The 27,085-nt window shown below is 56.4% G+C and overlaps 10 protein-coding genes across 10 annotated transcripts; 3 read left to right on the top strand and 7 right to left on the bottom strand.

Moving 5' to 3' along the window:
- Positions 1-303: 303 nt before the first annotated feature.
- CDEST_03583 (Putative transcription initiation factor TFIID subunit 12 domain, histone-fold) lies at positions 304-3,709 on the bottom strand. The gene is made up of 2 exons (XM_062919742.1): positions 1,214-3,709; positions 304-1,151 (listed from the first exon to the last, which is right to left on the bottom strand). Exons 1-2 carry the CDS (start codon positions 3,434-3,436, stop codon positions 897-899), a joined length of 2,478 nt encoding a protein of 825 aa, XP_062775793.1. The 5' UTR covers positions 3,437-3,709; the 3' UTR covers positions 304-896.
- A 2,895-nt stretch (positions 3,710-6,604) lies between these two features.
- On the top strand, positions 6,605-10,082 carry CDEST_03582 (uncharacterized protein). Its single transcript, XM_062919741.1, has one exon. The coding sequence runs from the start codon at positions 8,130-8,132 to the stop codon at positions 9,447-9,449; it is 1,320 nt and encodes a 439-aa protein (XP_062775792.1). The 5' UTR covers positions 6,605-8,129; the 3' UTR covers positions 9,450-10,082.
- A 1,085-nt stretch (positions 10,083-11,167) lies between these two features.
- On the bottom strand, positions 11,168-11,890 carry CDEST_03581 (Putative LITAF domain containing protein; the record flags this gene model as incomplete). The annotated part of the gene is made up of 3 exons (XM_062919740.1): positions 11,168-11,402; positions 11,478-11,654; positions 11,715-11,890. The coding sequence occupies 3 exons, from the start codon at positions 11,888-11,890 to the stop codon at positions 11,168-11,170; spliced, it is 588 nt and encodes a 195-aa protein (XP_062775791.1).
- A 251-nt stretch (positions 11,891-12,141) lies between these two features.
- On the top strand, positions 12,142-14,685 carry CDEST_03580 (Putative GroES-like superfamily, alcohol dehydrogenase-like, NAD(P)-binding domain superfamily; the record flags this gene model as incomplete). The annotated part of the gene is made up of 1 exon (XM_062919739.1): positions 12,142-14,685. The coding sequence occupies exon 1, from the start codon at positions 13,618-13,620 to the stop codon at positions 14,683-14,685; it is 1,068 nt and encodes a 355-aa protein (XP_062775790.1). The 5' UTR covers positions 12,142-13,617.
- Position 14,686: 1 nt separating this feature from the next.
- On the bottom strand, positions 14,687-17,582 carry CDEST_03579 (Putative amino acid permease). Its single transcript, XM_062919738.1, has 3 exons — positions 16,507-17,582; positions 15,374-16,431; positions 14,687-15,305 (listed from the first exon to the last, which is right to left on the bottom strand). Exons 1-3 carry the CDS (start codon positions 16,698-16,700, stop codon positions 14,866-14,868), a joined length of 1,692 nt encoding a protein of 563 aa, XP_062775789.1. The 5' UTR covers positions 16,701-17,582; the 3' UTR covers positions 14,687-14,865.
- An 8-nt stretch (positions 17,583-17,590) lies between these two features.
- CDEST_03578 (uncharacterized protein) lies at positions 17,591-19,908 on the bottom strand. Its single transcript, XM_062919737.1, has 5 exons — positions 19,356-19,908; positions 19,014-19,287; positions 18,739-18,911; positions 18,473-18,650; positions 17,591-18,428 (listed from the first exon to the last, which is right to left on the bottom strand). Exons 1-5 carry the CDS (start codon positions 19,860-19,862, stop codon positions 17,881-17,883), a joined length of 1,680 nt encoding a protein of 559 aa, XP_062775788.1. The 5' UTR covers positions 19,863-19,908; the 3' UTR covers positions 17,591-17,880.
- Position 19,909: 1 nt separating this feature from the next.
- CDEST_03577 (Putative zn(2)Cys(6) fungal-type DNA-binding domain-containing protein) lies at positions 19,910-20,784 on the bottom strand. Its single transcript, XM_062919736.1, has 4 exons — positions 20,631-20,784; positions 20,444-20,566; positions 20,229-20,356; positions 19,910-20,169 (listed from the first exon to the last, which is right to left on the bottom strand). Exons 1-4 carry the CDS (start codon positions 20,726-20,728, stop codon positions 19,913-19,915), a joined length of 606 nt encoding a protein of 201 aa, XP_062775787.1. The 5' UTR covers positions 20,729-20,784; the 3' UTR covers positions 19,910-19,912.
- Positions 20,785-21,856: 1,072 nt separating this feature from the next.
- Positions 21,857-22,912, bottom strand: CDEST_03576 (uncharacterized protein; the record flags this gene model as incomplete). The annotated part of the gene is made up of 5 exons (XM_062919735.1): positions 22,538-22,912; positions 22,353-22,468; positions 22,155-22,286; positions 21,951-22,093; positions 21,857-21,898 (listed from the first exon to the last, which is right to left on the bottom strand). The coding sequence occupies exons 1-5, from the start codon at positions 22,711-22,713 to the stop codon at positions 21,857-21,859; spliced, it is 609 nt and encodes a 202-aa protein (XP_062775786.1). The 5' UTR covers positions 22,714-22,912.
- An 841-nt stretch (positions 22,913-23,753) lies between these two features.
- Positions 23,754-24,691, bottom strand: CDEST_03575 (Putative hpcH/HpaI aldolase/citrate lyase domain, pyruvate kinase-like domain superfamily; the record flags this gene model as incomplete). The annotated part of the gene is made up of 3 exons (XM_062919734.1): positions 23,754-24,241; positions 24,297-24,549; positions 24,632-24,691. 3 exons carry the CDS (start codon positions 24,689-24,691, stop codon positions 23,754-23,756), a joined length of 801 nt encoding a protein of 266 aa, XP_062775785.1.
- Positions 24,692-25,031: 340 nt separating this feature from the next.
- On the top strand, positions 25,032-26,650 carry CDEST_03574 (uncharacterized protein; the record flags this gene model as incomplete). The annotated part of the gene is made up of 6 exons (XM_062919733.1): positions 25,032-25,244; positions 25,402-25,491; positions 25,556-26,196; positions 26,261-26,342; positions 26,398-26,444; positions 26,500-26,650. The coding sequence occupies 6 exons, from the start codon at positions 25,032-25,034 to the stop codon at positions 26,648-26,650; spliced, it is 1,224 nt and encodes a 407-aa protein (XP_062775784.1).
- Positions 26,651-27,085: the final 435 nt, after the last annotated feature.

The raw sequence follows: 27,085 nt of genomic DNA, 5'->3' as shown, positions 1-27,085 counted from the left end.
AGGTCTGCTTCGAATGCTACCATTTACTAAATTCCATGTAAATGCAGCCTGTAAATCTAATGACGGTCCCGATTCTATTTCTTGCCCATGAATTCAGATTCCCAGGACTGCCTTTTATTTAATTTTCAATCAAACGTTTGCGCTCTGCATGTTGATTGTCTGTCTTCATCTCGTGAAGGCCTTCGACCCAGCGCCACTTGCATATTTATTTGTAGGCCACAGCTGAAAGCGGACGGCAGTTCTTCTCTCCCTTGCTTGCCAGCCCAATCTGACGGGCCGACAGCGGCAGCTTGCCTACCCTTTCTTTGCTGGCTCGCAACACACTGCTGACAACAACGTCACTTGTCGGGAGTTGCAATGAGAGACGTGTCGCATCAATTTGGGTATAAGATAGAAAACCTAAGAGCCAGACTCGATGACAGTCGCGGCTTCTGTGATGCCATCGAACAACTGCTATCTATGACCTTACCAAACGCCCCTGTCCTGCATCCTGACCTATCCCGTGATAAAGTCCGCGAATTCCAATCCTTGCTTATTCATTGGCCGAAATTCATCTTGCTGCCAGGGCTTGTCTACTTCTTGACCAAGTTGATCTCGACATGGCTTGCGACTGTCGAGCCACTGTTTTGTCCACCATCGCTGGGCGCGTACGGCAACATGTAAGGGTTGGTGGCCTGAGCTGGGGCAAGAGCTTGATCGAGTGCCGTCTTGGCGGAAGATGCGGGGTTCTTGCGCGATCGAGGCTTAGGGGCCCGAGTCTTCGATTTCGCCGGAGACGTATCAATATCTGCGTCTCCGTCCTCTCCCCGGTTGGACTGGACGTCCTTCGCCGAGGCCCGCTTCGCGTGGGCGCGCTTTCTAGCCGTCGCTGGCTGCGGTGTGTCGGAGGGTCGGTCCTACTCGCCCTTGCCAGACGTGACTTTAGCAGCTTGGATGGCGCTCATCTTGGTGATCCAGGCGGTGGATGGCTGGATCTTGCGGACTGTGCGCAACTCATCCGACGAGTAGCCCGGAACGCGGATGTTGTAGGTGCGCTCGAGTACGAGCTGGATGTCGCGGATCTCGAGGACCTTGGAGCCGCGCTCCTTGGCGTTGCGGCAAGCCGTCTCGAGGACACTGTCGACGAAGCTGTCGGCCATGGCCAAGACGCTCTGTGCATTTTGTCAGTTATTTCATTGGAGCTAAGCGAAAGGCCAGCCTGAGAGTTGCTTACCTCTTCGACCTCTGGGGTCAGCATGTTGATCTCCTGGCCCTCAGCGTTGCCGCCGCAGACCTGGCGAACAAGCTCGTCCAGCTTTTTCTTGCTCAGAACATGATCACCCTCGGCCTCGTGGACATAGGCGGGGATCTTAGCCATCGCTGGCTGTCCCATAACACCCCCAGCAATGCCGCCACCGCCCGTGTAGGTAGGACGACCAGCGCCAGCACCGCCAGCCATGGCGACGGGCTGAGGAACAGCAGTCGCCTTCTCCGGGAGCTGCTTAGGAATGGGGAGCTTAGACTGTAGCGTCTGGGTCGGTTGGGTAGGATGGGCGTGCTGTTGTTGCGGAACGGCTCCGGATCCCATGACACCTTGTGCGTGAGCGCCGGCGGAGCCAGGAGTACCAGTAGCCTGCTGCTGCTGTTGCTGCTGCTGCTGCTGCTGCTGCTGAGAGGGCATGGCCGAGGTCTGCGAGTTCATGCGCTGGTTGGCGCGAGAGACGGCGGCCGAGTGGCTGAGAGCTTGACCGGGACCGGGGGGAACAGCCGACTGGGGAGTGGCGACGCGCTGGGTGGGAGTGCCTGCCGAAGGAAGCCCACCTGCAGAAACGGAAGCAATGGCGGTGTTGACAGGTGGAGGATGATGCTGGCCTTGCGCCATACCGGGTTGTATTTGAGCAGGTTGAGTAGCAGTAGTCGGGGTCTGGGCCGAGGGAGTGGAGGCTTGGGCTTGAGCTGCTGCCTGAGCCTGTGCCTGCTGCTGGGCCTGCTGCTGGGCCTGCTGCTGAGCCTGCTGCTGAGCCTGCTGTTGCTGGAATTGCTGCTGGTGAAGCTGTTGCTGCTGCTGAGCCTGTTGCTGCTGAAGCTGCTGCTGCTGCTGTTGTTGTTGTTGTTGTTGTTGATGTTGTTGTTGGGCTTGCTGTTGAGCCTGTTGTTGTTGATGCTGCTGGGCCTGTTGGGGAGGCAGCTGTTGCTGTTGCTGGGGAGGAGTGCCTCGACCAGCGGCGGCGTTGGTCATCTGTTGATTCTTAGCTGCTTCGATGGCAGCGTTGACAGCAGTCGTGGGGTTCTGGGCGTTCTGCATAGCGGGGGTGCTTTGCGCGGTCGGAGCAGGGCTTGCCTGAACACCACCAGACTGCGTTGAAGGAGGCTGAGATGTCGCGATGGCCGGGCTATTTTGCTGCTGTTGTTGTTGTTGCTGTTGCGAAGCCTGGGAAGGAGGTCGTGACGTTGCTGCACCCGCACTCGCACCTGCCGCGGCCGCACTTGCCGCGCTTGCCGCCGTCTGTCCCGCTGCGGCAGCAGCTGCCACAGCCGCTCTTGCCTTGTTGATGGCCTCCTGGCTCTTACGGAAATTGGTGACAAAGCTGTGAGCCTCGTTGTACATCTTCTGGGCGTGGTCTCTTCGGATCTGGAGCTGCTTCTGTTCGTCGGCACCGAGCACGCCCTTCTCCTGCTGGTTCTTGATGTGCACGTCGATCCTCTTCATCTGATTGCCCTGCTGGTCCATCTGCATCAGGGCGCGCAGGTACTTGGCCTTGTAGTCGTTGGACCACCGGACGGCGCTCTCCTGCCCCTTGTCGAGGATGCCCTGGGGCGGGTTGAAGGTCATCTGTCTAATATGGGCGAGGATGTGGTCTGGGAACTGCGTCGTCTGGGGCGCTTGTTGCGGCGCTTGTTGCGGCGCAGTGGGAGTCGGCACAGCTGCCGGGGCTGGAGTGGGGGTTTGGGCAGGCTCTGCGGTGGCAGACGGGTTGTTGTTCTCCGTCTTGGGCTCCGTCTTGATGGTGACACCTCCGGTAGTGCCTGGGTTGGCTGCTGCAGCCGGCTGTTGCTGTTGCTGTTGTTGTGGTTGCGGCTGTGCCGGCTGGGCAGGTTGCACTGGAGCGGGTGGCTGCGCGGGCTGGCTTTGTTGTTGCTGCTGGGCTGCCTGTTGTTGTTGCTGCTGCTGCTGCTGCTGGACCTGCATCCTCCTCTGCTGGAGCTTGTTGAGCAGCATTTTGGTAAAATCCTGTATCTTCTTCTTGGCATCCTGATGCTGAGCAGACTCTTCGGGATGCGTCTCATAGTGATTCCACAGTTGGCGGAGGCCCCTCTCATATTTGGCCTTCTCTTCATCGTTGAGAATCGGGAGGTTTCGCATCATCTCGGGTCGGTACATGGGCGGCTGTCGCGCACCAGGCACGGCTTGGCCAGCCATGGGGTTTGGCTGGCCAGGCTGGCCCTGGTTGTTCATTGCTACGGGTTCGGTTGCGGTTGCGGGTGTGGTCACGGTCGGAGTCACGTTCGAAGTTACGGTCGGGATTTAGAGATCGGGGGGTTCGTGGGAGCTCCCAGGCTACACTTTTCGACAGAAGGGTGATTGGAACAAATCGGAACAAAGTTGCCAGTGATTTTACAAGGTCTAACCACAGTTGATGCACGCAGATCGTCTTGTGCGTTAAATAGAAAGAAGAAAGAAAAGGCTGACGGAGATGGGAGAGAGAGAGGAAAGGATGATGGAGATGGCGAAGATGTGTGGTGTGTGAGGTTGCGACGAGACACGCGCAGCTGGAAAGTTCCGTGCGGGGCTGGGGGTCCAGGATGCCGCAATGATTGGTCGCAAACGCGTCCGTTCCCAAGGTACCTAAGATCGGTCTGAAAGGATGTACCCGTGTATCTAGGTCGCAAGGTGCAACATCCAGTTTATGGTTGAACGCTTTGCCGCCGCTGCTGGAACAAGTGTGATACCCTGTTGGCTGTTCCAACAAACAAATGTGTTATGTAAAGAGATTGGGTTTGCTTTCCACCTTTTGCGCCTTCTTTTCTATAGATCTAACTCGACCTCTTATTATTGGATGTTGGAGACGTTGCGTCTATTTTGCAACAAGACTGAAGAGCCTCCTGAGGTAGGAGAACAGCATAGCATGGGACGGAAAACACACAGTAAAGGCGGGTTCAATTACTTCCAAAACGGTTCTCCATGATCAAATGCTCTCCGGTGACAGAAAATGGATAACGGTCAAGACGACAATCCAGTCGTGTTGGCCGATTCGCAAGACTCTTCTTCCCCGACGGTCGAACGCCATACCCCAGCCACCAGCCCAGTGTGACCTACCCGAGACGCGTTCCGTCATCCTGTCTCCAACGGCGACCAACATGCCGAGCACTTCGACAGAGCCTCAACCCAAGACACACAGAGAGAGAAAGAGAGAGAGAGAGGTAGAGGGTCCCCGTCCTTCCGCAAAGAGAAGGATTCTCGAACAAACATGGCCCGTCGACACACCACCACCACCAACAACACCCATATGCCAGGCCACATGTGGAGTTGGACGCTGCTCGTCTTCCTGCGGGAAAGGCCCGCCGGACCTGCAGATGAACGGGGGCCCTGGGACCTTGGGCCGCCCACTCTGGCGCGAACTTTTCCCTCCCGAAGCGCACTTGCGCGAGTTGACGATGCAGTGCATAGGGTTGACCAGGTACTATGTACGTGAAAGGGGCATGCCCTAATCCGAGAGGGAGGGGAATGGTGCACCTTTTTTTCCCCCTTCAGTTGATATGTATGGGACAATACGTTGCAGGCTGGTGATGGTAGATGAGGTGGTGTTGGTGCTTGGATGGAGGCTCATTCATCTTGGTATTTCTTCAGTCAAGGCACGGCCCAGAGCCGTTCCTATTAGCCCAGCGATGGATGCACATCGCTCTCGTGGTTATTCTAGTAGAGTGCTTCGTGGGGTTAGCTGTAGGCAGACACATTTCGTCAAGGAAAATGACGAATTCGAGCATCGAGCGAGCAGGACAGGCAGGTCTCGTTGACGTTTGCGGTTGAAACGAGATAACACTAGCTGGCAGCTTGGAATGAGAGCAAAGGCTAAGAAGAGGGGCCGTCAGCGTTGGGCTGCAGGGAACGACGCCCAGCCCATGGCACCCCGGTCTCGTTGCGAGAGTCTTTTTTTTCTTCTTTTTTCTTTTTTTTTTTTTTTCAAATACCAGCCCAGCATCAGGCTGGCAGTGTGTGTGTGTGTGGTGGCCCAGGACGTATGACACGGTCGCCAACGGTCATGACAAGGATTTCCTCGCGTGGATGTTGAAGGATCACGGAAGCGCATCGCCGGCGGCTTCGCGTCGGGCCTTGACGTCCGTGTTACTCGAGTCTGCTTCCGGCTTCGTCTTTTGGGCTTCTGGAACGAATTGCCATGGGAGAGTACGGGTATGGATACAGAACGAATATTCGCGGGTGGTGTGCATCCTGATTCCTGACCGCCTCCTCCTCCTCCTTCTCCTCCTGTCACGGCGGTGCGGCGCCAGTCTTCTCCACAAATCCGACCCGGCCACGAGCATGACGCCGATGCATCATGCATCACGCCCCTCCCTCTCGATTTTTGTTCTTCTTTCTGCCTCACTTACACAACGCCAATCGACTTTCCAGTCAGTCTCCCGTCTAAGCCGCCAACGCCCTCTGGCCCAATGGGCACAGCTGGCCGCCCGTCTGTGGCTGGCCTCTCGATCTCCTCTTGCAATTCGTGGCATTGTGTCACTGTCTCGGGCAAGAGGCGAGAGATGGGCAGCCTTTACCGGTCATATCCCTCGTCCAGTCCCTGAGAGCCACGAGAAGCATCTCGAGAGACGGCAAGGCGGTGGTGGTCCATGGACGAGCCGACACCTGGCTCGCGGCGTGGAAACAAACATTCCACGGCAGACGATGAGGTGTCAATATCATGAAAGCCAACGTGATCTACGGATACTCTGTGCCATTAAAACACTCGTAAAATGTTACCATGATGAATGAAATGAAAAAAAGGCTCTAGTCACTGGCAGCAAACCAGCCACACACACACACACACACACACACACACCCCTCCATCACCCCTCTTTCTCTTCCCCTTCCTTTTGCTCGCATTGCATCTCGCCGTCACGCAACGGCCTTGGTTACACACCCAATCCAGCCCAGCCCAGTCCAGATCAGCCTGTCGAGTACGATGCTGCGGTACCCGCAAGTGCGCGCACACATGCGGATTTTTTTTCAAGATGCTACAAAACGGGTTGGACCGGGGGCCTAGAGCATTGCTGCCCAAAGTCCAACCCGCGCCCCCGCGAGAATGCGCAAAAGAGGAGACCCACGGCCAAAATCCCCAAGCGCTGGGGACGGAGGGGTGCCACAAGGTACTTTTTTTTTGCTTCTGATAGGAAGATGGAGATGCTGATGAGAGTTGCAGCCAGGGGTTACTAAGTAGGAAGAACCGAGAATCACACTGAGATAGAAAGAGAGAGAGAGGGGCGAGCTCGTCTGACGAGTCTATTGCTGCATGACATGGCAGGCATACACTGCAGGCATTGATTGAGGCATGAGGCATGAGCAAGCAAGGAAGGAAGGAAGGACATGGCCACAGCTGCAGCGCACATGTGCAATGCCTTCTTTTTTTTTTCCGTCTCTGTTTTTTTTCTCTCCCACTCATTTGTGTCTGGATTCTTAATTCTCCCCCATCCCATACAACAACCATGGGGAATTCCCTTCTTCGTCCTTTCCCCCTTCTCCTCCCTTCCTCTCGGCGTTGACATGTGTCTGCCTCCAACCTGACCATCCACTTGTTCGACTTATCAGTACGCAGGCGGTCTGTGGGAACTCACGGGGTTATATCAGTCAGCCCAGCCAGCCAGCCAGCCAAGCCATAATAACCACCTCCAAGACCGGACTGTCTAGTCGCGCCATCGGCTACTGCTCCCCACCTATCACGGAGTCGGCCAACGCCCAGCGGCCTCGCCCTCGCCCTCGCCCTTGCCCTCTCTCTTCCTCGAGTCGAACCGATCGAACAGAGACGTCCTCTCGCTCACTCGCGATAGCCCGGACATCCCACACTTCAAATCCAGGAATCAGAAAGCGGCATACCCCTCCCGGCCGTCCGATCTTCTGGCCGTTCATTCCACCCGAAAACGCCAACCCCACAGTATACCGCAACAGAGCGAAATAGTTACGGTCTCGGGCGTCTTCCACCATTCCGTCGACGTCGGCATTGCTTTTTCTCCTCGCGTGCACATTGCACCACTGCTGCCCTCCTCTCTCATCAGCCGTTCGGCACTGCAATCCTCTCACTTTCACTCACTTTCTCTCTCTCTCACCCGCCACCCCCCTCCTCAAGGCTGCCCCTTGTCGCAACCAGGACTCCCCAGGACTCACCAGGACAGAGGCCGTCCTATCGTCACCGCCCGCCCGGTTTTCGTTGGCTCCACTGCCGGGATCCCGCACATCCTCCCCCGAAACATTCCTCCCCACTCTCCACTCTCATTCTCAGTCTCACTGCCAGTCTCACTCTCGCTCTCTCGCGTCTGTCAGTGTCGGCCGATTGACTGGGTTAGAAATTCGATTCGGATTCGAGAAGTCCTTCATCCGCCATTGGCACTTTGCATCCATTCCGCAGAGGGTCATCCTCCCCCACCTCCGTTGCGTTGTTGCATTGTTGCATTGCTTCTCCGCCGCGTGTCCTGCTCAGTCATCACGCATTTCTCGCCAGATCTATCATGACAACCTACATCTGCTGCCGAATATCCTCCTCTTCTCCTTGCCGGAGGTTCCTGCTCTGGGTGTTGACGCCTTGACTTACTGCCACCCTACTCACCATCTTCCACACACGAATGTGCACACATCTACAACATACATAAACACACATCAATCACATCAACAGCTAAATCGACTTACTGCCTTATAGTGAACGGACCTGGTCTGATCTCTCTGTCCATTTGCCCGCCAAACCCCCCCCCCCCCCCCCCCGAAAGACCGAAGAAGAGAGAGACAACATCTGGTCCTGCACCCGAAGGCAGTCTCGACAAGATCAACCATTCCTGCAAGGAAACACTGCCGGGCCACGAACCATTACGCTGGCCACTGATAGTGCACGGCAAGTGGCTCGCTTCTGCGGATCTTCCCTATTGTCCTATCGCAGGTCTTGTCGTCAATGCCTCGCAAACCACGGCCGACAACGCCCAGCATGATGCTGGGCCCTCTGGGGAGCCCCAACTCACCGCCTCAGACCCCTACGACTGCCGCGCCCGTCGTCAATCGCAAGTACGCCGCACGACATCTACCGACATGGCATCACCCCAGCCGCTCGTCTTTGCTGGAAGACTCTGGCATCCAACCCACAGGCAACCCTCATGAGTTCAGCTTCACGCCCTCGAACCGTTTCGCCCAGTTGTCGCCTCGCACCTCGTCCGAGGACTCCGAGTCGGATGAAGACGAGGAACATTCCGAGTCAGAGTCCGAGTCAGAATCCGAGTCCGGCTCTGAGGGGGGCAAGGCCATGCAGGCGATATCTAACCACGGCGAGAATGACGAGGAGGGGGAGGACGACGAAGACAGCGAGGATGAAGAGGAAGAAGACTCGGACGATGACGGCGAGTCAACTGACGTGGACGACGATGTTCCAATGAGCCTTCACCCTCGAGCTCCGGCCCCGATGCATGCCCCTATGCCGGCCCCGATGTCCACTCCCACGTTTGTCCCGGGACCCGCTCCTATGGCCGTCGACGGCAATTCCGAAGAGGAATCGGACGACGAAGAAGACGAAGAGGACGACGATTCAGATTCGGAAGACGAATCTGCCGTCACTCCTCCGACCCAAGAAACCTTCCATGAAAGCCATACCGCTGCTTCTACCGCCGCTGCCATCGCTACCGCGACCAAGGCCAATTTTACCCTCGAAGAACTGTCTGATTTCGACCCCATGGACCAAGACCGCACGGGCGCCATCGCGCCCTCGGGCTTCTCCTCGCCTGCCTCGGCCCGCTCCCGCTCGCGGGCCCCGGCGCCCAAGGAGCTGCCGCCCGGCCTGACGCGCAAGATGCGGGACCTGAACTGCGGCCTCTCGAGCTCCTCCGACGAGGACTCGGAGGAAGACGTGGACGAGGACGAGGCGGCGCACCGCGAGTTCGTCCGCACGCAGCGCGAGCTTCGGATGCGCAAGCGCCGGTCCCACGGCTCAAGCATTGGCAAGCGCACCATCTCTGAGCGCAGCGACTCAGACCACGAGGACTGGACGCCCCTCGACCCGGATGCCGTCGGCTCCAGTGCTCGTAGGCTCCGCCGCCGCGTCGGCGACCGCCGCAGCTTCATCCACCTACAGTTTCAGGATCCCCCGCCCCCGCGCATCGATGAGCTCGATGAACCCGAGAGCGAGGTCGAGGGCACCTTTATCTTTTGTGACAGCGGCACCCTGGCGCAGGAGCTGCCGTATTACTCCATCGAGATCATGGAGTATTCGACCCCCAGCCCTTGAACGGGGGTGAGGTCACGGCTTTTGTGCCGCCCCCGAGCGGCACTCATTATACGTTTTCAGAATTAAGCACGAACACCGCTCGTGGCGATACACGTCGCGTTCGGCCGTCCGCATCCTAGACGATGGGGCGGATATATACCAGCGTGCACTTGCAGTGACGTTTCACGACGAACATACGGACACGATGGACCATGGACGGTAGCATGGAATGATGATGATGGATTGACGACCGGCATTGCTTTTTACTACTGTTGCTGCGTTTAAACAATATGTTACACCTTTGTCTTGATTGATACCTACTCTAGATTTCGCATCCAACGGCGGGCAGGATGGGTGATGTCTTGGAAAGACTGGCATAGCGTGGAGGAATCCATTTCTTGCTGTGGATGTCCTTTTTCCCCTTCTCATTTCTTTTCCTTCTTCCACCTGATAGATCTCATTTTCGCAGAAAGAGCCTCATCGCTCAAATGATACGCCTACTTTGTTTGGATTGAACCATCTGCTCGGAAAGTTTGCCCCATATTGCTTGGTTCTCTGACAATAAGGAGTGCAACACCCGCCTTGGTCCAAAGCGCCTTCTCCCCAGCGCCACACAGGGCCGCAGCTCGCCATCTCCGGCACTCCGGCACTATTGGGGAGGCAGTTCTGCCCCCGGTGGCGGGGTGGGGAGGGGCGAGTCCGAAGAAGAACGGCAACCAGCGTTACGCCTCCCCTCGGTCACTTTTGGTTCGCGACTCGCTACTTCGCGAAGGCGGTGTGCTGTTGGTGTATGGTGATGCCGCCGGAGGGGGGCGATGGGTGATGACGTGCAGCGGATCGCCGGGAAGAGGGGTAGATTTAACGGAAGCATGGTGGAATCGGAGGTCTCGGTGTCTAGCATGCTTCCTATTGGATTGTTTTTAGACACTGGCCTTCTTCCCGTCAGGGGGGGGAGGTCTTTGATGTCGTTGGCGAGGCGAGTGGGGGAGGGACCGGACTTTCGTCGCGCGCGCGCGCGCGTGTGTGTGTGTGTGTGTGTGTGTGTGTGTGTGTGTGTGTTGGCAGCGTGGACTGCCAGTTACTCGCTGGGGTATCTTACTGGCTCCTCGTCGTATTGGTGATTGCGAGCCCACGTGACGGAGGACCGGTAACGCGGAATCAGGCAGTCGGGTTCGGGTCGGCCGGATGTGGAGAACCGGCGGTCGGTGAGTGTGGGGTCTCCCCCTTCCGGGCAAGCGGGAATCGCATGTCAAGAAACCGGCGGCTTTTCTCCGAAGGCATACCGCGATTTCCCGGCGCTTCGCAACAAAGTAGCGTGTGGCCTACTTAGGCGTGTTTGACTGTTCAACAGACACGTACGTTGCGTCTTCTTATGATAGTCTCCGTTCCAGTCATGCTGGGAATGAGTTAAGGACTACGCGACCGTGTGGGACTTCGGAGGTGTGCAAAAAGGATTTGCAACCCCTTCAGCACCGTGGGCAACAAAGTGATTATAAAATACCCAGCTGCCTTGTTCATTTTTCATACGCGACCGCCGGTATGTGGGATTGGCTAACTTCTTCCCTTAGGTCTCCGTCTTCCGCATCGTACGCGCCAATAAAATAGAAAACTGGCGACAAGTCAAAAAAAAAAGGGGGGGGTATAATCTCAAAACACGACTGTCCCAGACACGCAATCTCGTCCGTCGAGTCTTCGCGTCACATCCCGCCGGCTCCATCTACGCCTGAACGCCCACCGCCTCAAGCTTGCGCCGCCTGCTGCTTCTCGGCAACCGGCGGCGGCGGGCTCTGGTACTGGGACGGCACGGCGCCGTACGGCTGGGGGCCGAAGACGCGGATGGGCCCGTCGTAGGGCCTCGTGGCGACCGTCTTGCGGCAGTTGGCGCAGGTGTAGTTCGTGTCCTCGAACCAGCCCGCGATGCAGGGGACGCAGGTAAGGCAAACGCACAGGAGGCAGCACAGCGCGCCGGCGACCCTGGAAAGACGTGCGTTGTTAGCCGTCTCGTCTCTCTCTTCACTTCTGCGGGGGTTGGGGGGGAGAGGGGCTTACATCTGCATGCCGCTGCCATCTTTGCTGATGTTGGTCATGGCCCTCGTCTGGCAGAAAGGGCAGTCGATGAAGGCCGGCTCGTCGCCGAGCATGTGCAGTGGCGTGACAGTGGCTAGCGCCGGCGCTGGCGCCGGGGCACTCTTTTGGCCGGCCGGTGTCGTCGTGTGCTGTTGCTGTCTGTGATGAGTTGGTCAGTTTCCTTCTCGTACTGGCGTTGGCGAATTCGAAGAGCCTTACTCGGGCTGCGATGGGCTGGTAGGCATTTCCGTCGCGGGCGCGGGTCTGCTGCCGTCCATAGTCGTCGCCGGCGGCTCCTTAGCATACGCTGGCGGGGGCGGCTGGATCTCGGCGGAAAGTGGCTGCGGCGCCGGAGTCGCCTCCGGAGCCGGCTGCGATGCTTGCGGTTCCGACATGTTTGCTGGTCTTTTTGTTTTTTTACGTTTCTCGAGCTGTTTACCGGGCTGGGCTTGGCAAGTCAAGTGCGGGCGGTGCTGGCTGTCCAACGTGGACAACTTGAAGATTCGACCGGTTTGGCTTACACGAATCGAGAGAAGTGGTTCGACGGTGTAGTGATCCGAACTGCACAGACCTGATTGTAAAAAATTTAAATAAATAGAAACTGATCTAGCAGTGACCAATAGAGCTCGAAGGGAGATGTCCATCTTCTTTTCTACAATTCCACTCTCCCTTTACGACTTGGCAAAACGGGAGCCCTCAACTCACTCGCCCGCGCTAGCAGCGGCACAGCACCGTGTCGAGCCCACAAGTTCCCATACAAACCCAGGCAGCGACTCGCCCTTTATTGGTCTCGACGCGAATAAGCTCGGCGCAGCCCTACAAGCAGGGCGAGATGCGCCTCCTTGGCGACGCGGACCCATGGGGATCGAAGCTGAGAGCCTGAGAGACGCCCCTTGGATCTGATGCCGTCTGCCTAGCGCGGCCGGTAATGGGATGTAATATCCGGTGAGCAGCCCATCGACACTTTGGCTCTCGTCCCTGCTGCAAACGTTTTGGTGAGGGAAACGGTTGGGCATGTTATTGCCCATCCTGGCTCGTCCGCCGAGGTCTCAACCGCAACCTCGAGAGCAAGACGAAAACGTGCGCACAGCCACGACGATCACTCGCTCCTTCGATTCTTCAGTTTCTGATCCCCACATGGATATCGTCGATAGACCCGGGCTGCGCCTCGTGGATGGACGACGGGGGTGGCGCATGGCTCCCCCCCATTGACCGTATTGATATTCGACAGCCTCTCGCCCGACTCGCCTGGCCAGCCAAGTCTTTTCGGCACTTCGGCCACTCGAGAAGACAATAGGGCGGGCCCCGTCATTTCCCGCTGGATGCCAAGATTGCGTCGGATCTGGCGAGGCTTGTGGGAAGCTTGGGCCCGGTTGACTTCAACTCGAGCCAAATCGCTCGGAGGCCGTTTTCCGATAATATACCCAGGGAAACAGCGGTCACGTCGGCAGGAGGAAGCATCAGGTCGGTAAACCCGAGAATGACTTTGAAAGGCCATGGGTACCTGGGTGGGAGAAGATTTCTGGTTGTTGAACTCTGCTCCGCGGTTTTGCTCGTGCTTTTGGGTCAAAGCTTGGTCATTCAGGTTCATGATTATCAGGGTCTGATAATGCCATGGGTAGCACTAAGATGAGATTCCTCATAGATCGACAACGTCTCCAATCGCAATACAAGCACCGAAACTTCGCGAGTCAGTCCCGAAGTCTGGCCTGGGATGGCAGAAGACCTCTCCAGACAGGTCCGGGCGGATTGCTCCGTTCCCAGGGTTCGCCAAGCGCACAGGAAACGTGAGTCCGTGCCATTAAATGACAGGAAATCTTCGGCTCCGGTGCCAACCTCTTGACGCTTAACTCCGTGTCCTCCGGATTCGCGGGGTGATCGTGCCAACGTTCGGAGCGGCGTTGCTTGTCCGGCCATAATCCCGATTCGGGACGGACAGCATGTCGGCTTTCGATTCCACAAGGCATCACGACGGCATCAGATGTACCGGAGTATATAAACATGGAGTACATGATGTTGAACCGTGTTGGTTGCATACATCAAGCGTCTTAGTCTTGACTTCTTACTCAAAGTAGCACCACTCAACGCCATTCCCCTGCGTCGTCAACAAACATTAACAAACATGTCCCGATCAATCTATCTTGGAGCCGATGGCAAGCTCTGCATCAAGCAAGTCACCGAGGCCCGCGTGCCGCAAAAGTCGCAAGCCCTCGTTTCGGTCAGTTACTCGGGCGTTAACTTGTGTGACCTCAACTTTTTCCACGTCGGCCTGAACTCCTACATCACGGGCTTCGAGTTCGCCGGCACCGTCGAGGCAGCGGGCCCGGAGTCGACTCTTCATCCGGGCGACGTCGTCGTCGGCCTGTCCCCTGTCTCCTTCCCCCAGCCTTCGTCCATGGGCACGCACCAGGACAAGGCCATCGTCGAGAGCGACCTAGCCTTCAAGATCCCCGCTGGCCTGCCCCTCACAGACGCCGCCGGCCTGGTCCTCGTCACCCAGACCGCCGTCGACGCCCTCTTCAACGTCCTCGGACATGGCCTGCCGGCCGCCGACGTGGCTGGAGCCGGCGCCACCGACAGAGCCATCCTCATCTGGGGTGGCGCCAGTAGCGTCGGCGTGGCAGCCATCCAGCTCGCCAAGGCCGCGGGCTTCGGCCACATCTTCGCAACGGCTTCGCCCAAGAACCACGCCGTTCTCCAGAAGCTGGGGGCCACGCGCTGCTTCGACTACAAGAGCCCGGTCGTGGCTGAGGATATCCGCGCCGCGGCGGAGGAGCTCGGGGTCGTGTTGGCCACCGCCTTCGACACCGTCGGCCACGGACTTGCGGGCCCCGGCGTCGATCCTCAGCGGACCTCGCCCGCCCTCGTGCGTCGCAGCCTGTCAGCGGGCGTCCCTGAAGAGTCACTCAAGCTCGCGTGCACGCTGCCCGTCCCCAGTGATCCAGCGTTCGGCTTCTGCACGTCGTACCGTCCCGCAGGCAGCGTGGGGGCCATGGGGAGCCCCCAGGACCCGGAGTTCCCGGTTCGCTCGCGCAAGGTTATGTCGTACCTCTTGAGCACCCTCGAAAGGGTTCCGCGGCATCCGAATGTTACGGTGGTAAAGGGAGGGGAGGCGGGCATCAAGGAGATCGAGAGGGTGGCTCACGGCGGCGCCTCTCTGGAGAAGGTTGTAATTGAGCATCCCATCTGAGAAGCATATCAATATACAAAGCAGCAGATGAAGCATGAAAATCTCTACTACTTTTATTAAGATCTAATCCACAGAAAAGTGCGGACTTGGAGTTGATTTGGTATCACATTATCTCATTAGATTGCAAACGCTTTGTCGTTGAAGCGTACGACGCTTCCACACACACACACACACTCGCACTCAGAACAGCCAGGCGAATCCCTTGCGGTAGACTCTGGCCAGCAAGCCCTTGTTGCCGGAGGCCTCCTCCTTCTCCCTCCTCTCGGCCTCGAATGCGGCCCTCTCCTCGGCCACCGTCTCGAGCGGCACGCCCGTCAGCAGGTCGGCCGTTGCCGAGTGGACGCGGCTCGTCCTCTTGAGGATCTTGAAGCCGAAGATGCAGATGAGGTAGACGGGGATGCCGATGTACTGCACGATGAAGTTCTTGTAGTCAAAGGTGCCGACGAAGACCTCGATGCCCTTGGTCAGGGTCAGGATGATGAGGAAGCCGAGGGCGGCGTAGGAGCCCCAGATGCCTAAGGGGGCGCGGTAGGGGATGTACGCCGGGTCGATGCTCTGCACGTCGCGGGCACGGCAGAAGAAGATGTGGGAGATGAGGATGGAGATCCAAGTCAACAGGCCTTGAGGTCTCATGTTAGTCTTCGTTTTACTCGGTCATGGGTTGAAATACAGGCGGCATTAGACTTACCAAAGACGGTGACCATGTTGGTCAGATAGCCAAACACGGTCGCAGCGCCGGTGCTGACGGACATGTAGGCCAAGCTGCAGAAGATACCGCACAGGCCGAGGGCCATGTAGGGCACGCCGGACTTTGTGGTGCGCGTGAAGATGCGGGGGGCCTTGCCGTCAACAGCAATGCCGTACAGGGTACGGGAGGAGATGTAGATGTCCGAGTTGGCGGCGGAGAAGACGAAGATGACGAGGCAGGCGTTGATGACGTGGTCGAGGCCCTTGATCTTGGCGATGGTGATGGCGACGACAAAGGGCGAGGCGGCGGCGCTCGTCTTGGCCTTGGCGGCGAAGACGAGCTCGGGGCTGTTGTAGGGGACGACCATGCCGAGCAGGAAGACGGAGATGACGTAGAAGAAGACGATGCGCATGAAGGTCAGGCGGACGGCCTTGGGCATGCTGAGGCGCGGGTTCTTGGCCTCGCCGACGGTGACACCGACGAGCTCGGTGCCGGAGAAGGCGTAGACGGCGGCGACCATGGCGCTCCAGACGCCGAGCAGACGGCCCTGGGCCCCCTCGACCTTGTACTCGGCGAAGGCGCCCGGGTCGGACCAGTAGCGGAAGCCCGGGCGGTCGCCGGTGGGACCGCCGCCGACGGCGAGGATGAAGAGCAGCAGGATGACGCCGACCATGATGATGACCTTGAGGGAGGACAGCCAGAACTCGAACTCGCCAAAGGCCTTAACGCTGATGCTGTTGATGGCGACGATGAGGACGAGGGCGATGGAGATGAAGACGGCCGGGTTGACGCGGTCTCCGACCCAGAACTTCATGATGAGGGCGAAGGCCGAGAGCTGGTTGGGCGTGGCGAGGAGGTACTTGAAGAAGTAGACGTAGCCCGTGGCGAAGCCCAGGGCCGGGTCGACGAAGCGCGTCGCGTAGCCGCCGAAGCCGTGGGACAGAGGCATGTAGGAGATGATCTCGCCGAGGGCGGCCATGACGAGGAAGACGATGCAGCCGACGATGGAGTAGTCGATAAGGATGCCGGCCGGGCCAGCCTTGACGAGGGCGGAACCGCTGTGGAGGGGGAAAAGTGTCAGTCAGAAGAGGCTCCCCTCGTGATATTCTTTCAGGAGGAAGGGCACTACCTACGTTCCGATCAGCAAACCCGTGCCCAGGGCGCCGCCAAGGGCGATCATGGTGACATGGCGCGTCTCGAGCCGCCTGTGAAGCTCGTGGCCCGGCTCGACGTTGGGGTCCTCGACCTGGCCGAACTTGGCGCTCTGCTGGTGCGAGATGTCGTCCAGACCCGAAGGCCCCATCTTCTCATGGTCCATGGCTGACATATTCTTTTCCAAAGGATAGGACTGGTTTGGAGGTGATAGGGATGGGATGAGAGGGGAGGGGGGGATTAAATAGACTGGGCTCTCTGCTCTCTCGACACTCTCTACTCTTCTACTCTCTTTCTAGAAATTAGGGCTGACTGGGAGATAAAATGCAACGGGTTGAGCGAAGAAAGGATGGGAACGGCCGACTATTTGAGTTCCCCAGACAATTTGCGCCGAACGAAGGAACCAACAGATAAACCAGAGGCCAGAAGTCGATGAGAGAGTGAGAGGGCAAAAAAATGCCAAGACGGATCTGCGTATCAACTCTCGGGTTTTCTATCTCTTGCAAAGTGCCAACGGTCACGCCGACATGGGAACGCCCATGTTCGGCAATGCCAGGTCATTCAATCTGGCTAGTGTATAGTGTTTGATGCCCGAGACCCTTGACCACGGGCACGCTGGCACAGCGAATCGGACCCCAATGACATCCCGGCCTTGGTCATTATCTCTAGACTCTCGCTCCGTGGGTCCGGGGAAGTGGTTCGGGAAGAGGGAGAGGGTGGACTTGGGAAAGGGAACGCGGGGAGTTGGCCCTCGGATCGGCAGGCCGTTTGTGTTGATATCAGATAATCCCTAACACTTTTGGCACTTTGGGTCTGACTCGGCCACGCTCCTATCGCGGGATCCCAGTATATTTCTTGCGGGGATCGTCTGAGTGTCCGTGTCATGTTTATAATTTTCTTGTCAGTTCCCGCAGATAATAAGGCGAGGAATATCAGCGGTCGGTGATGGGATTGGGCGCACAAGCACGCAACCTCCTCTGCAGGGTTTCTCCCAGCAAAGACATCATCCACTTTGTGATAATCTCCCAGAGTTCTAGAGTGCCAGAGAGTCCCTCCCCCCCCCCCAAAGCCAAGAGCTTGTTGAGGTTTCTAAATGGTCATACCCCGCAAGATTAAGACCTTTTCATTAGCAAAGAGATTCACTCTTTTCCATTCCTTCTCGACGTCTTTCCCACTTCTTTCACCGGGGCCACCGTCCACGCTCCACATCTAAGTGTGGAACCTTTGGGAAGAGACCCGGCGAACTGACTCTCGGGTGATGTGCCCTCTGTCCGTGAGAGGCCTCTCCGCTGCTTCGTTGAGTTGGCGCAGGCAGGCGGGCGGGCGTTTCGACGAGGTATTAATGTGTTGGCACTTCACAGCAGCTCGCCGCCAAAGTCAAAGTCGGGCGCGATCGGGTCAGTCCAAAGCCAGTTTCCCGCGAGCTGATCGTCTTCGAGGGCCGCCACGTTGGGCTCCCAGTCGAGCAGCCCGGCGATCGACAGCATCTGCTCCGACGCCAGGCCGTTGGCTGTGCTGCCGGTGGCGGGACCGCCCTCACCTGGCACGTCTTGGCATACGTGGTTCGTCTGTAATACGTTGGCGGACTGCGTATCGAGGCCGAGGTTGTCGGTGCTGTTCATGACGTCTCCACTAGCCGCCGCCGCTGCTTGGAAGAGCCGGGCCTGCGCGAGACGCAGCATTTCTTGCAGCTTCTCCAGTTCTTCTCTTCGATAGCGCGCCACCACATTGCCCCGCGCCATCATGGTGTCCAGGATGCCGAAAGCCGTCTGCACATATTCGCCGTTTCGCGTCGGGAGACCGGGCACCGCCGTCATCAAGGTGAGGACGAAGGCGGCCGAGAAGGTCTGCTCCAGGTCGAAGGGGAGGAATGATTCTGGTTGAGCGACGTCAGTTGATGATACTGTGTCCGGGAGGGGGGGAATCGTGGGGCTGGGTCTGCCAGACCCAAGAGATGCTGCGACTGCAGCGCTGACAGGATGCGGAGCGACTTGCTCGCCGACTCTGACGAGGTCGTCAGCAAAGCCTTGATCGGTCTGGCGAGGCCTCGGTTTGTGCTTCCGTGTTGTGCGAGGACATCCTGCAACAGACACATGAGAAGCGGGCGCGTGGCGAGGACGACACACTGACGAGGGATATGTTAGCCTGGGAGGCAATGCGGTGGAAGTGTGAGCAAACGAAGTCAGTGAGGAACAAACGGTTCCAGGACGGACCTGATGGTAGCAAAGGTTCAGAGTCGCAGCCACTCTCGATGCAGGTTCCGAGCTGTTGAGCTTGAATTCGAACCCGGCCGTGAGCTGCGGCGCGAGCGCTGCCATGTCTCTCAGGACCTCCTGGACACTCTTGAGGAACGAGGGGTCCAGCTTCCCGTCGACGCCGTAGACGGCTGCGGTAACGTTAACGGAGTTTTGAGTAGTCTATAGCCCGGGGCCTGGGCCGGCCTGGGCGGGCCGGGGCCGGCGGTTGTCTTGCGGATGGTATTACTCACTGTTCAAGACCTTGGCGAGCAGCTGTGAGAGAACCACGTGAATGCCAAGGGCCTTGTGCTTGTGAACTGCCGGGTCCGACCTCGGCAGTTGGACGGTGATGTCGCTGTCCTGGATCGAGTTAGGCGCACCCATCAGGGACGACAGCTTCCGGTCCAGTATATAGAGAGTCCACCAGATGCACCGGAGCCTGTTCGCTTCGGCGTCGTTGAGCAGGCCCTGCAAAGGCTCCCGGTGCAAACCCTGAGTGAGGGCTATCCGGAACGCCTGGCCGATCTGAGGTTGGATGTGGTCAGGTTCCCTTCCTTCCATTACTCTGTGAAATCCGGCCTTCATCTACTCACGTAGGTGTATGCGCTGTTCCTGTGGTCGACCGACTGGAGATACAAGGCAAGACAGCACAAGATCTCAACCGACAAGACAGGGTCCCGGTACAGACCATGTACGTCGGGAAGAAGCTCCAGGGCCCGGGTCACCAGACCGCTTCCAGGCGGAGTCTGCGCCGGGTTGCCGGGGACCAGGAGGGCCTTTCCGAAGGCCATGATGAGCAGAAACTGTATGTACCACAGCCGCGCATCCGCTGGCGGTTCCGTACTCGGGCCTCGCCGATAGAAGTCGTACAGTCCGGCCATGAACCCTTCTTCGTCGAACAGGTGATACGTCTGTCCTAGGTGGAACTTGACCGTGTTCGTCAGGTACAGGGCGTAGTCGAGCGAGGGAAGGTCGGCCGTCGGCGTCGTCGTTTGGGACGCCACATTCCGGGACGACGGCCAGTCCAACCTGAACGCCTGGGCATCGACGTTGAGAGGTATCTCGGGCGACTCGTGCTGGCCAAGGTGGCCCTGGATCATGTTGAGAACCTGCCGGCTGTACGCCCATGTGGACGAGGGACCAAGCCATCCTAGCACACACAGGTAACGGTAAGAATGCAACCAGAAATTGCACGGCGTCTGGCTGTCGAAAACTCACGCCGTCGTCCCGATGCGTCGGTGACGAACTTTGAAGGGCCGCTTGCCAGGGGGTTCCTCATGGTTGACAAGAGACCGCGAGGTTCTTCATTGTCGACTTCGCCGCCAACGACGGTCGTGCCGCCGTCATCGACCGTACCCTGGTGCTCACCATCGACCGGGGCTGCTGTCGATGACTCGTGAGCATCAACTATCAGTCATCGTCAGTAACAGTTGCGAGTCAACTGAACAGAACAAGCGGCAGCCTACCAGTCCCATCATGGTCACAGTGGTCGCCTGGCGAGGCTGATGGGCGGTATCGTGTCCGCTTCGGCGTCGGCGCCGCATGTTCTCGGTCAAGTCCGTAACCGGATTTACGCTTCAAGTCATTGAGAAACCTTGGGGGCGTTTGTCCGTCAACATCCGTTTAACCCAGTCCCTATACAATAACTAAGCCCGCAAGGGGAGGAGGGGTCGGATGCTACCTTTCAGACACCACGACTTTCCGATCCTCCTTGTCGAACACACACTCGACCGACTTGCGCAGGCAGTTGGCGCACGGAAACGAGCCCGAGCACTTGACCTTGCGCTCACGGCATCGCGTACACCTTGTGGAAAATCAGCTTCCCTTCACTCGCCCCATCGAACATCCACTGCCGGACACACACTCACGCGTTGTTCGCCCGCCTGCCACGCGCTGCGGAGCTCGCTGCGTCAGCTTCGGTTTCGGTCTCTGTCGTGTTTCTGGGACCTTGGCCTTCGGGGGCCATCACGAAAAGAAAAACACACTTTTGATGCGATTGCCGGATGCTCGCTGGAATCAAAATAACGCTGGCGGCCGCGGTATCATATCTCAAGTCATGATGGACGGACAGAATGAACTAGACGAAACAGGTCGACGGTTTAGGGCCAACGAGCCACAAGCCTTGTGGCGCACACTGGCCTTGACTGGTTTGGTCAATCGTTTCAGACTATGGACACTGCTGTAATACACTGGAACAACAGCACTCCCACCCCCCAACGTTAGCTCACATCATCAGCACATGCCCATTAGCAGTAGAATGAACTGTGCGCGCTATGTTTGACGGTTGATGGGAATAGACACATCAAGGGGAATAGACACATCAAGGGCAGTCTCATGTCGCACCCCTAATCCGTATCACATTGATTCAGTCTTCGAGCTACACAGCAGTGGCTGGGACGACCCTCAGGGTTCGGGCGTCCTGATCCAGGCTCTGTGGCTCGGTTTGCCGGGCCGAGGCGCAGCAATTGACGAAAGCACTGGTGCGGTACGGTTCTCGGCACCCCATTCCGTGCGAATGGCAGAAGTTCCTGGTCAAAAGCGGGTTGGGTTCCCGCAACATCGAATTTAACCCTCTGCCCCGTAGTGATACTAGACGTATTATTGTTGTATTATCGAATTTGTTGAGCGGGTTGAGGTGAACACAGGCGATTTACAACTAACCATTCGCACAACTAATACCACCCGCGTCAGGTTTACTGTAAGCCAATGAACTTCTTGTCCGCAAACGTAGCCTATCTGTTTGACTGTTGTGAATGCCAGCAAGAACAGTCTTGAGTAAGGGGCCAGAACCCCCATTGAACACTTTGATTATACGCAAACGATGGTGAATAAAAAAAAGTCCGTCGACATGGAACATTACCTACGTATAGAATCTGTAGTCGCAGAATTAGACCATCTTAAGAAGGAACAAGACGGCAGGAGCTAAAGAGTCATAATCTAAACCATTGTTGTATCTGGCTAGCATCCCACCGACTGTGACCGACACGCTGCGCGGTCTTGGGAACCAACGATCTCCTGCTTGCGTTCTGCTTCATGGGTCAAAATCCCCGCACAGCAATCCTCCCCTAAACACGCATTGCCCTCTATGGGAGCTTTACGATGGGGGAGTGCAGGCTTTGCAGTGGATCGCAATACCCTACGAAGCATGTCAACAACGGTGTGAACAATTATGCAAACGCAGCACTCACCAGGTCCTTCCCAGGCCTTTTCGAGCAGTCCAGCGAGGCCGGGAGCGGAAAATACTGCTGGATGGCCCAAACGCTCGAATTGGGTGAGTAGTTGAAGAGGATCGGGGCTCGGGGTACCTGTTCCCGGTACAACTGAATTATGTCTGGAGGCCGACCGACCCCGTCAGTATGACTTCTTCCAAGCCAGGTGCGGAGACTGCTTACCCATGAACCGGCGGGTGATAACCGGGGAGGGGTTCCCTCGAACGCCGTACCCGACACCAGTTCCCGTCCATTCTACGCCCCTCAGCTCGGAAGCGATGTCCTCAATGGGGTTCTCGGGCCCCACGAGCACGGCTGGAACGCTGTCAGTAAAGCAGGGCTTATGGGCTAAGAGCCGGTGACAGAACAAAAACATCTTACCTTTGATGTTGTAACCGGCCTGGACAATTGCTTTCATGTCTGACCGGATCCCGGCTTCGACCTGCTGCGGGGTGAAGCCGCTCGCCTTCACCGCGGGATGGTCCCAGGGCAAGCCGCTGCGGGATGCTACATCAGTACCAATGAACGCGGCTTTTGCTGCAGTTTCTTTTGGCCGTTTCGCTTACGTGAAAACAAAGCTGTATTTTCCACAGTCCGGATTGGATTGCCCTCTGTTGCCCTGACCATTGCGGCCGGGGAGGGGAGATCGGGAATCGAGTGCCGACGGGTCATCCGAAACGATGGGCGATGCCATAACACTGGCGACGAGGCCAAGCGTGACGATTCCCCAGACGTTGACCATTGTGACTTCTGAATAGGACTGACGTTGGGTTTGTTTGAGAAAATGCAACCAGGACCTATTACTGGGTAATGATGTGGGCGGTTGACTGGATTCCCGGGTCTACCGCCTTCTTAAATCATTCCGCGCCGGAGTTTGAGTCCTTTTATCCTTTGGAGCAAAAGTCTCAAAGCAGAACCTTGCCCAATGGACGAAAGTCAAACAACAGTTCTATCAACATCTTGTGTCCCTCGGAACACGTGGATGATCTAGTCGACTTAGTACCCCGCATCGCTCTGTTTACACTTTGCCGGACCAGTGCGCTTTCCATCAACGTGGCCGCCTCTTTTTTTGTGACTAGCTCCTGGTAAACCTTCAGCTCAGCCACTAGGCATATCGCCTCCCAAGCCATTGGGACGACACGCATTCTACCCTAGTAGCCCTACCGCTAACATGGTGGCAAAGGGCTTGAAAACCCGAGGAGCTGAACCTTTGGGTAGATGGTCTAAGACTCTAAGCACAGGCCTGGACAGGTCTGGACATGCCTTGGCGTCAACAGAAACGCTATCCGCGGCATGTGAGGTCACGGGAACAGGTTTGGTTAGATGCTCACAATTACAGCTGATAAACATGATGGCAGTCGTATTACATCAAAAGTGTAGCTCTGGATGGACCGCTAAATCAATGAGGCTGGGCCGTCTGGCCTCGAATCTTCGCCTATCAAGCTGCCCGCAGTCACGCTACAGTAGTAGGTCGTCTCTTGCAGGCGCCTAAAACATCTCAACCGCGATTTACGAGCTTACCCGGAGGGACCGTTGATCTTTCATGTGATTTTCAATTTCCCTCTAATGCCTACATACCCAAGTCATATGTCAGATCAAGAGGACGTCTTCTACTGTCCGACGAGGGCAAATCAATATTTGACTATCTCTCTGTCGGTTTACATCAACAGGAGCATCACTTCACATGGGACTACATGGTTTCGGTTGTGAACGATTGGTGATATTCAGGTTCACGTTTCGGATCAGGTAACAAAAAAATCGGCGTATTGTTCCCCGCTCGTTCTATTTAGGCACCTTTGCAATAGCAGCCATGGTTTCCTTGGCTCCCCTGGCTAGTATTGCCGAGTCTTGGCCACCGAGAAGAAAGCGGACACCCAGCTCGTTGATGGCCCAGTCGTGCAAGTCATGGTTGTCGTAAATTCCAGCCAGTCCCATGATCTTTCCGTGTTTCTTGCACGCTTGGCTAATCACCTCCATGGCCTCCCGGAAGACGTGGCTCTTGAACTGGCCTGGCACTCCAAGCTCAACGGCAAGGTCGTTCGACCCGACCAGGAGGACGTCCGCGCCTTCCACTGATGCGATCTCGTCAATCTTCTCAATGCTGTCCTTGGTCTCAATCATAAGAAAGACGCTCGAGCCGTTGGCGTTTGTTTCGGAGATGATCTGGTCTTGTGGTGTCGGCTTCAAGGAGAAGAGAGGCAGCTGTCCAGTGATGGATCTTTTGCCCTGAGGGGGATATTTACAGATGGAGACAGCCGCCATTGCGTCCTCTACTCGCCATGGGTTATTCAGGTACCCTGATCTAAGGAGGAGAATTGTATATACCTCGGCCATGGATATGAGGAAAGATCACACCCATGGCTCCGCCGTCCAGAACCTTCTGAACGAAGCCATTACCACACTGATGGGGAACTCTTACGAAGGGCGTAATGCCCAACTGGATCCCAGCAATGCAATGTGAGCTCGCATCTTGGATGGACAATGTCGAGTGTTCCAGATCGATGAATAAAGCATCGAAGCCTCCGTTGGCCGCCAGATTGACGATTTGTGTGTTTGTCACCATGCGGATGCCCATGGCCTGGCTGGCGTCAGTAAATGCCCGAAACCCATAAAATACTGACGCACGGCGTCTTCTTGAGACGAAGAGATGCCGGACGTACAGTGCATAGCTTTCCAGCCGCCCCGAGGCGGGTCAAGCTGTTTGTGAAGAGAGAAGCCATCTTTTCTTAGCTGTTTGTCGAGTGCACTCTGTCGTCAACCTCAATGATGCTCAATTGGTGTTTTCAGATTCCCTGAGGACTTATGAAACCAGACAAAACCTCTATTTCTTGGTCTAGAAGATCCGAAGGGGGTCCTCGGTTCACCCGCTTATCGTTCGGGTTTGACCCCCGTCGGCTTATTGACTTCGGCCTGACTTCCCGAGCAGCTTCAAGCGAGTGGGGACTCGGTAAGTCGAGCCGCTCGACCACGCAGCCAGACCAATTGATCAATGCCTGTTCCTTCATGATACGATTTTGTCTAGGATAAAATAGAAGAGAAATTTTCTATTCTTAGTGGACAATGTCGGCTCGCTCTGTATTGCGAAGACTACTCCCCACTCGACAGTTCAGTTCGGTCACCATGTTTGGACACATACAGCCCGGTCCTCCAGACCCCATGTTTACCCTAAAGAAGAACGCAGACAACGACAAGAGTCTCGAGAAGATCGACCTCGGTGTCGGAATATACCGAAACGAAGCTGGTAATTATCAAGAGTTGGAGGTCGTGAGACAGGTGAATGGATCCTGAGGCCATCGGTTGTATTTGGACATGTGGCTGATCTCCCTCAGGCCAAGAAACAACTCGACCAACTTGATCTGGGACATGACGTGAGGCAGAAAACTCAAGTTACGGACAATTACTACAACAATGGAAGATAACCAGGATGTAGTACGGAACAACGACTGGAGATGTGGAATTCCTCCGTCTCGCCGCCGGAGTCATGTTCGGCGAACACAACGACGCTCTGAAATCAGGAAAGGTCTGTTGATAACATGACTGAGACAAACGCGTATTTCAAGCAGTCCGTTAATCTTGAAGGATAGATCTCATCGGTTCAAACTATTTCCGGCACAGGAGCCAACTCATTGGGCGCTCTGCTGATTTCCAAGACCATGGAACCGAAACCAAAAGTTTTAATTGGCGTACCGACTTGGGGCAACCATGTTCCCATTTTCCAGGACGTTGGTTTGGAGACTACCACATATCCTTATCTTGACTCGTCAAAACACGCTGTCGACTTTCCTGGTTTTCTTGCGGTCGTACGATCGGCTCCTAGGGGAAGCGTATTCGTGCTCCAGGGCTGCTGTCACAACCCTACAGGAGTCGATCTCAGTGTCCAGCAGTGGCAAGAGTTGGCCATCGAGATGGAATCCCACGGCCATCTTCCCTTCTTTGATACGGCTTATCAGGGACTTGGAGATGGTCTCGATGAAGATGCTGCTGGTGTGCGAACCTTCGCGGAGTCAGGTATGGAGTTCCTTGTCTGCCAATCGTTCTCCAAGAACTTTGCGCTGTATGGAGAGCGATGTGGTGTGCTCCACGTTGTTGGAAGCACCAAAGATGTGGCAACCAATGTTCAGGACAAGCTCCGAAGTTTGATTCGGCATACGTATTCCTCATCGCCAGCGTATGGAAGCCGTCTGGTCAAGATTGTACTAAGCGATAGCATCATGCGAGGCAACTGGTGTGTACACCGCAGCCTGCACTCTACAGACACCACGGCACAGGTGTGCTGACGACTTATACAGGACTGCAGAACTCAACACCATGAGAGAACGTCTCAAAACGAACCGCCAGTTACTGCATCATCAGCTGACGATGGTTCTTAAAGTGAGTCCTGTTGCAAAACCAAATTAGTTAGAATACGTGTGCTAACTGATATTAGACACCTGGGGATTGGTCTCATTTAATCAAAGAAAAAGGACTCTTCTCGTAAGTCGAATGGACTCTGAAATGTTTATCGACAATATTGACATCAAGCATGAAGGTGCCTAGCGTTATCGCCATCCCAGTGCAAGGAGCTGGTGAGTACGTATCACGTTCACCTCCCAGAGTCTGGGCGGATCAACATTGCAGGACTCAGTAAGGAGAACGCGCAACGTGCAGCAAGTGCGATCGATAAGGTAGTTAGAGTCTAGGAGGGATCTAAGACACGGCCGGAAAAGTCAGGTGAATCTACACGGGAGAAACAGGTTGACAACAACGCATGGTTGAAAGTATTTTGTACCTAAGACTTTGAAATGCTTTGAAATACGCCTGAAGATATCGCATACGTGACCGTATTTCCCAATTATTCCTCTGGAATCAGGCTAGATATTGAGCACTATCCTCTCTCAGTTTCTTACACTCGTTCGCGTCGCATTCGCCACAGTTGAGAGTGTTGGTGCCCGCAGGCAACGTCGTGTCGCATTTGCAGGATAGAGACCCTGAAATCTGCTTTGTACCGCACTTATACGTGATTGGTGTCTTGCACATATTGAGATTCGAGTATTGGGATCTTCTACCTCCCTCCATTACCAGCAGTATTCTGGGAATTAGGCGCTGTTTGTGAACATGATATGACCCGCCTGGCG

This window comes from Colletotrichum destructivum, chromosome 2 (assembly GCF_034447905.1).
Source record: "Colletotrichum destructivum chromosome 2, complete sequence".
NCBI classification, from domain to species: domain Eukaryota; kingdom Fungi; phylum Ascomycota; class Sordariomycetes; order Glomerellales; family Glomerellaceae; genus Colletotrichum; species Colletotrichum destructivum.
The sequence above is the reverse complement of the archived record's forward strand: the minus strand, read 5'-3'. Positions and strand labels throughout refer to the sequence as shown.